At 44.0% G+C, this 7,337-nt stretch overlaps 1 protein-coding gene across 4 annotated transcripts in view; it reads left to right on the top strand.

Annotated features, from left to right (window-relative positions):
* Window positions 1-519: 519 nt before the first annotated feature.
* Vopp1 (vesicular, overexpressed in cancer, prosurvival protein 1) overlaps window positions 520-7,337 on the top strand; it is a 75,720-nt gene continuing 68,902 nt past the window's right edge. For 3 of the 4 annotated variants that reach the window (XM_017321528.2, XM_017321526.2, XM_030255332.1), the window contains exon 1: window positions 520-3,576. Coding sequence is in view for 1 of the 4 variants with exons in the window: in NM_146168.1 (NP_666280.1) it covers window positions 3,523-3,576 (54 nt within the window). In the remaining 3 variants the exon portion in view is untranslated. The remainder of the gene's footprint in view (window positions 3,577-7,337) is intronic. The other variant, NM_146168.1, reaches the window with a different exon arrangement.

Below are 7,337 nucleotides of genomic sequence, written 5' to 3'. Positions count from 1 at the left end.
AGTACATGCACCCTGCTCTACAATCCCTTGCCATATACTGAAAGGACACAACATTCCACTACTTGATTAGCCATGTCTGTTGCTGTTCTATTCACAGCAGCCAGGAAGTGGGGCCAACCTAAATGTCCTTCAAAGTAAGAATGGAAAATAAAAATGTGATTATACACAATGAAATGCCATTCTACTGTAGAGAAAAATTAAATCATGAAAAATTTAGGTAAATGGATGGAGTTAGATTGTATTATATCGATTTTGGTATCGCAGACCCAGAGAGACAAATGCTATAGTCTTTCTTATTTGCAGACCTTTGCTCACTTTTTTTTAAAATGTTTTTTGGGTGTATAATTGGGAGTGACTGCAGAAGATAGAAAAGTAGGAAGAAACTAAGGGTGATGGGGTAGAAGGAGCTCAAGGCAGGGGGATAGTAAGACACGGGTGTTATGAAGGTGAAAGGGGAAATGGAGTGGTGAGGGATTGAGAGTTAAGTGTGGAGAGGGAAGGAGGATAATTCAGAGGGAGGAGGAAAAGAAAAATAACACTAAGAATGCTTGAAAAAGTTATAGGGAAATATTTTATAAACTTATATAAAATATACACAATATGTGTATCCAAATTTTAAAACAAAGTTTTGCCTCATGGGGTGACAATGCTCCCCCAATAACCATAGACCATCCAATGAAAACTTCAGTCCCAGTGTGGTGGTTTGAATAGGAATGGCCTTTATGGGCTCATAGATTTACATGCTTTGTCACCAAAGAGTGGCTCTATTAGGAGGTGTGGTTTTGTTGTTGTAGATATGGTCTTGTTGAAGGAAGGCTACACCACACTGGGTATGGGCTTTGAGGTTTCAAATGCTCAAGTCAGGCCTCAGTGTCTCTCTTCTTACTGCCTGCTAATCCAGATATAGAACTCGTGGCTCCTTCTCCAGCACCATGTCTTACTGGAGACCACCATGCTTCCTGCCACAATGACAATGGACTAAAGCTCAGTTAAATGTTGTCCTCTATAAGAGTTACTGTTTTCATGGTGCCTCTTCACAGCAATAGAAACCCTAATGAAGACAACCAGAAGTGGGAAGCCTCCCTTTGAGTTGTTGGTCAGGATTGTCCAAAGGACTCCCAAAATAATAAATAAATGGCTACTTGCATTGCCCTTGGTTGCCTCTCAGAACTTGGAGGTAAAAATCTTATTGCTGTAGACACAGAATTTAGAAGAATTTAACTGTAACTGATCTCGAAGCCTCTTCCCTGAGGATTAGCTGCTATAGCATCAGAAGGTGTTATGTAAATTGACAAGGGAGAAAAACAATCAAAACGTTTACCCAGGGATAAATCCAGCAAAGCACAAAAATGACTGGCCCAGCAAGACATACCCAATGGCTAATGGCTGTAGTTAAGTCTTTGGGGTAACTATCAGCTGTCTAAGTGAACTTGGGGGCTGCTCAATCAATAGGTGAGAATTATTTGTACTGTAAACCTAACCAATTACCTGGAACTGCAGAGGTCATAAACCTTAAAGAAGAACCTACCACTGCCATTTTCCTAAATCAATATAGGTTTTTAACTGTATTCTTGAAAACTTATGCCCATACCCACAGATGAACATTGTTCACGCTGCTTGCCAAAAGAAGCTCCTTATTATGCAGTAGATGGAAGCCACTATAGAGATCCACAACTAGTCAAAATCAAGAGAGTAAGTATATGTATATACATGAACTTACATATATAAGTTCAGTTTTCTCCAGGAATTAACCCCTTTTAGGTTATCTAGTCCCAAGTGGTCAGCCCTAAATGTGTTTATATGAGCAACATTAAATGCATTCAGTACGTTCTATAATATAATGCACTAGACATAGGTGTTGTGTATAAATGTGACAATAACAATTGAAGATGAGATCATAAATTTGAGAGGGGGTAGGAGGGGCCACAGGTGGAATTGGAGAGGGGAAGATGAAAAAAGGAAATATACATACTCATGCACGAAATTCTTTAAAACAATTTTAAAAATTATTACAAAAAAGATTTGTAAGGAAGACAAAGTTACCATAGCCCAACGATCCTTTACAGGCTTTGAGTCAATTCTGTGTGCACAGAAACAACTCCCCAAAGAAACTGCTTCTAGTGACCAGAATTAAGAATATCATCAGGGCCAAAGCAGAGATTTCCCTGCTCCACTATAACCTATCTACTTAGTGCCTCCACTAAAGGGCTTGATTTTTTATTTTTATCCTGTTACTATAAAACTTCAGGAAGCTATTATTGTGTTGGAACATGGAATTTGAGGGTAATCATGAGGCCAGTTTTTTTTTTTTTCCTTCTTTGCTTGCCAGTTATAGCAGGTATAGTTTCATGGTGTATGCTCTATCTTAACCAAGTATGTGTACTGAAAGTTGGCAAAGTATTTAAGACTCGCCTGTGAGAGATCCGTTTTTCTGTCTTCCCTCCATATCCTGTTGGAGGTGGTTCTGTAATTTAACGAACTCTAGTTGCTAAAAAAAAAAAAAATTAATTCATTTGTGTGCGTGATGTGTTTGTCTGAAGGTATGCATGTATGCCATGTGCCCATGTGATACAACGAGACGATTCTGTTTCCATCTTACATATCCAGGGAGAAGCTCAAATCTTCAGCCTTTCCTGGCAAGTGTTGCTACTTGTTTAGGGATCTCTCTGAACCTAAAGGATTGATTCTATTTCCTGATCTCTGTACTCAGCGTTACGCATCATAGTTTAAACTAGCTGTTTTCTTGTTCACCTCTACATATTTGGCCTCCAGCTCAGGTCTGATACAAGTTCAACCAATGCTTCAGTAAGTTCAGTAAATTCAGATGTCATCTGAGCCTTATTGTTATGTGTGTGTGGAGAGGGGCCAGAGGGGAATGTCTGAGAGAAAGTAAGAATAGTTAGCAGCAATTCCCTATGGTCAAAGAGCCTACCTCAAAGGTGAGGTGCACTGTGGAGTCCAAAGGTGGGGTCCTAGCAGAGTCAGGCAGAAAGATGTTGGCATAAACCTACACTAACCTTTTGCAACCAGCTGTCCTTTCCTTGTGGTTTTAACTGTCCTGGGGCGGAGTGGACCTCCCACCTTACCTACAGGAACCTCAGTGAGAATGTCTCCGTGGCTAGAAACTTCAGGAAGACCCAGTGATGGGTCCATCCGTATCCATCCCCCAGCTCCCAAACCCGGTGTCCTATAAAAACCTTCCCAGAACTATCAAGGTGAGACAAGATGGTCTCTTCCGAGAGAGGAGACATCAGGCCGTCTTCTCACCCAGCCCCGCTGTCTCCGCGTCCCGCAGCGCGCTCCACAGACTTTGCAGGCTCCGAGCCCACGAGCGCGCGCCCGTGAGGTGGATCGGGGGCGCGCGGCGAGGGCGGCCTGGCACGTCCTCGAGCTCCGCCGGCTTGCCGCGCGTCCTTCTGCCGGCTTCAGCTCGTATCCCCGGAGTCCACCCGCCCGTCCCGGGGTGCGGACTGGCCCTGAGCTGGCCGTACAGCCCGGCTTCGGACGGTCCTCGCTGGAGCCATGGGCCGCCGGCTCGGCAGGGTGGCGGCGCTGCTGCTCGGGCTGCTAGTGGAGGTAGGGCCGCCGGTTCCCCGCGCCTTCGGGAGAAGGGACGCGGGAAGGGCATTGCGGAGCTCGCGAGTCTGCGGTGTGGGGCGGCGGAGGGGTCTGATGCCGGGACCCCCTGTCCTCCCTGCGCGCCTCCTCCTCCTGTCGGCGCCCCGTTTCCCTCTCGCTGCTTGCTCGGGCTTGCGTCCCCGGGAGGGACCTTTGTGCGTGTCCACACGCGCTCCCTGTCTCTCGGGGCCTGGGGCGGCGCCTCCCGCAGCTGGTAGGAGGGACAGGGACATTTCTGCCTTTGGAGATGAAGTGCAGGCTTTTAGAGGCGAGGAGAAAAATCCCACGGGGAGCTTGGGTGGTTGGTGTACTGTTGTGAAGCCGCGGAAACTTGATGGTGGGTGGAAGCACCGCCGAGGTACAGCCAGGGTTAGAGCGGGGCTGCGGTCGACTGAACTGCGACATCCTGTGACGCGAACCACCCTTCCTGCTCCAGCGGGTTCATTCAAAGGCAAAAGAGTGGATGTGTAAAATCTGGTGTGTAAAATATGGATTGGGGTTTGGAGGTTTGTTCATACCTCCACAGCTTCAGTATTTTGAAAGATTTTTGTATTAATAAAGTCAGTTTAAGTGGGTAAGGATGCCCCTCTGACTATCACTGTCCTGCCTCAGAAAACTGTAAACTTCCTTGGTTGGGGAGTCAGCGGTGCTTGGAAAGATTCTCATTTATGCTGGAGGAAAAGTCTTTCTTTCCAGGAGAGTTAAGGGAACAGTTTCTCCAAGCTCTAAGTTCGGATCAGAGCAAAGATTGCTCGTTTTTCTTTGAAATACCTCTTTTTTCTTTTCTTTCTGTTTCTCTCGCTCACTCTCTCTCTTTCCTTTCTTCTTCTTCTTCTTCTTCTTCTTCTTCTTCTTCTTCTTCTTCTTCTTCTTCTTCTTCTTCTTCTCCTTCTCCTTCTCCTTCTCCTTCTCCTTCTCCTTCTCCTTCTCCTTCTCCTTCTCCTTCTCCTTCTCCTTCTCCTTCTCCTTCTCCTTCTCCTTCCTCCTCCTCCTCCTCCTCCTCCTCCTCCTCCTCCTCCTCTTCTTCTTCTTCTTCTTCTTTTTTAACATTTAACGTTTTTGAGAAGTGCCACTTCTGGTTTTCTTTCTTCTTGTTGTTCATATTTTTAAAAGCTTAGAAACCAAACCCTCTGGGTAATGATTCAACATTGGTTGCTGTAGAAAAGCAAACCAGAGAGCACTGTTTACAAAAATAAACGTGTGTTTACCTCAGCATATCTCCGTTGAGGTAAATTTTGTAATCTGGCAATCTCATTTGCATGTGTGTGTGTGTGTGTGTGTGTGTGTGTGTGTGTGTGTGTGTGTCTGTGTGTGTCTGTGTGTGTGTAAGGAAGATTATCTGGGGTTCTCTTGTTTCTATATTTGTGCCACTCCTGTCTCCAACTTAGCTTTGTGTGTATCCTAAAAGTCTGCTTCAAAACTGCTGATTTTATTTTTATTAGGGTGGGTGTTCTTTCTGGTTGTGTTTATTTTTTCATTTTCTTTTCTATATTTTTGTATTCGAACGATGTTTATTGAGGAAATGAACATGAGAGAAGTGGCAGACCTGCCAACACTCTAAGGCTTTACATTCAAGGGCCAGCAGTGGAAAAGCCTTCAAAATGAGTCAAGTCAATTGAATTAGCTTTTCTGGGGGAGAAGGGAAACCAAAAGTAACATCAAATATGATGCGCTAAGATTGTTGCTTGTCATCAGTTTTTTTTTTGTTTTTTTTTAATCTACTGCTTTGTTGATTTGATGCCATCATAGTGACGTTGGTTGTCAAGAGTTTTTTGGAATGGACTTTTTTTCTGTGCTGATTTAAAAAAATAAGGCAGTAAAAACAAGGTCTCAGCACCTGGAGGGAGGGAGGGAGGGAGGGAGAGAGAGAGAGAGAGAGAGAGAGAGAGAGAGAGAATGCAGAAGACCTGGAAATCAGAGTTGTGTCAGGCAGTGCTAAAGTTTTATGTTTGGGGATGGGGTGAGTTCTTCCTTTCCCTCTTAGTTGGCTGATTCAGGCTACTACAGGGGATTGGGTAATCCAGACAAAGAAAGGCAAGCTGATTGGTTCCTACTATAGGACCCTCCCCCGCTTCTTGTGGGAGATTTGAAAGACCACTGAATACTTTCAGTCAGGGAAAAAGCCCACTGGTCTTGGTGAGGAAAGAGGAGCAGGAAATTGGTTGTCTCCTGTGTTCAAGTGAAAAGTATATTAATGCCCCTACAACCTGCTTTCCTTGTCAGCCTGCTGACATCATCAGTCTAAAGCCTAATCCTTTAGTGCAGAAGGTTTTGTTCTATCCTGTAACCTGTTTCATTGCATAGGAACTTTTTTTCAAGTGCCAGGAATGGACCTCAGGGCCTTGAACAAAGTAGTCAAACTAGGCCCTCTTCTGCAATCTGCATTCTTGGATTTGTTCATTTAATTTAATTTTATTGTTTTCTTAGCTACCAGAGGGAGTCTGAACCTTACACATGCTGGGCCAATACTCTATTCAGCTACAGTCCTTCTTAAGACAGGATCTTCCTATGTAGCCTAGGCCTCAGTCTCCCACATGCTATGATTACAGGGATGGGTCACCATGTCTGATTGAATTGTTTTATCTTAATGGGGAATTTAAAACTTCTTTGAAGGGCTGACAACCTCCCAAGGGCTGAGCTCTGATGCATTCCTGAAGTTCACTATCTGGATGCTGGTAACATGTGTTTTCTAGGTCGCTCCCGTTTACATGATGATTATCTTCAGTGCCTGATTTCCGGTAGAGAGCTGTGCCCTGTTGAGTGCCAGGACAGCCAAGGCTAAAAGGAGAAGCTGTGTCTCAAAACAGCAACAACAACAAAAACATTTAATGATTTGTCACATGCAAATTTAATGTAAGGTTTTAGTCTGAGCTTTCTCGTTTTATTTTATTTTAGTTTAGTTTTAGTTTTTTTTTAATTATATATTTCCTTGATTTACATTTCGAATGCTATCCCGAAAGTCCCCTATACCCTACCCCCAGCCCTGCTCCCCAACCCACCCACTTCAGCTTCCTAGCCCTGGCATTCCCCTGTATTGGAGCATATAATCTTTGCAAGACCAAGGGCCTCTCCTGCTAATGATGGCCGACTAGGCCATCTTCTGCTACATATGCAGCTAGACACACATAAGCTCTGGAGGTACTGGTTAGATTATATTGTTGTTCCTCCTATAGAGTTACAAACCCCTTTAGCTCCTTGGGTAATTTCTCTAGCTCCTACATTAGGAACCCTGTGTTCCATCTAATAGATGACTATAAGCATCTACTTCTGTATTTGCCAGGCACTTGCATAGCCTCACAAGAGACAGCTATATCAGGGTCCTCTCACCAAAATCTTGCTGGCATATGCAATAGTGTCTGGGTTTGGTAGCGGTTTATGAGATGGATCCCCAGGTAGGGCAGTCTCTGGATGATCTTTCATTCCATCTCAGCTCCAAACGTTGTTTCTGTAACCCCCTACATGGGTATTTTAATCCCCAATTCTAAGTAAGAACAAAATATCCACACTTTGGTCTTCCTGCTTCTTGAGTTTCATATGTTTTGCAAATTGTATCTTGGGTATTCTAAGTTTCTGAACTAATATCCACTTGTCAGTTAGTGCATATCATGGGAGTTCTTTTGTGATTGGGCTACCTCCAGATCCATCCATTTGCCTAGGAATTTCATAAATTCATTCTTTTTAATAGCTGAGTAGTACTCCATTGTGTAAATGTACCACAT

Source organism: Mus musculus, chromosome 6 (assembly GCF_000001635.26).
Source record: "Mus musculus strain C57BL/6J chromosome 6, GRCm38.p6 C57BL/6J".
In the NCBI taxonomy this organism is placed as follows: Eukaryota; Metazoa; Chordata; class Mammalia; order Rodentia; family Muridae; genus Mus; species Mus musculus.
The sequence above is the reverse complement of the archived record's forward strand: the minus strand, read 5'-3'. Positions and strand labels throughout refer to the sequence as shown.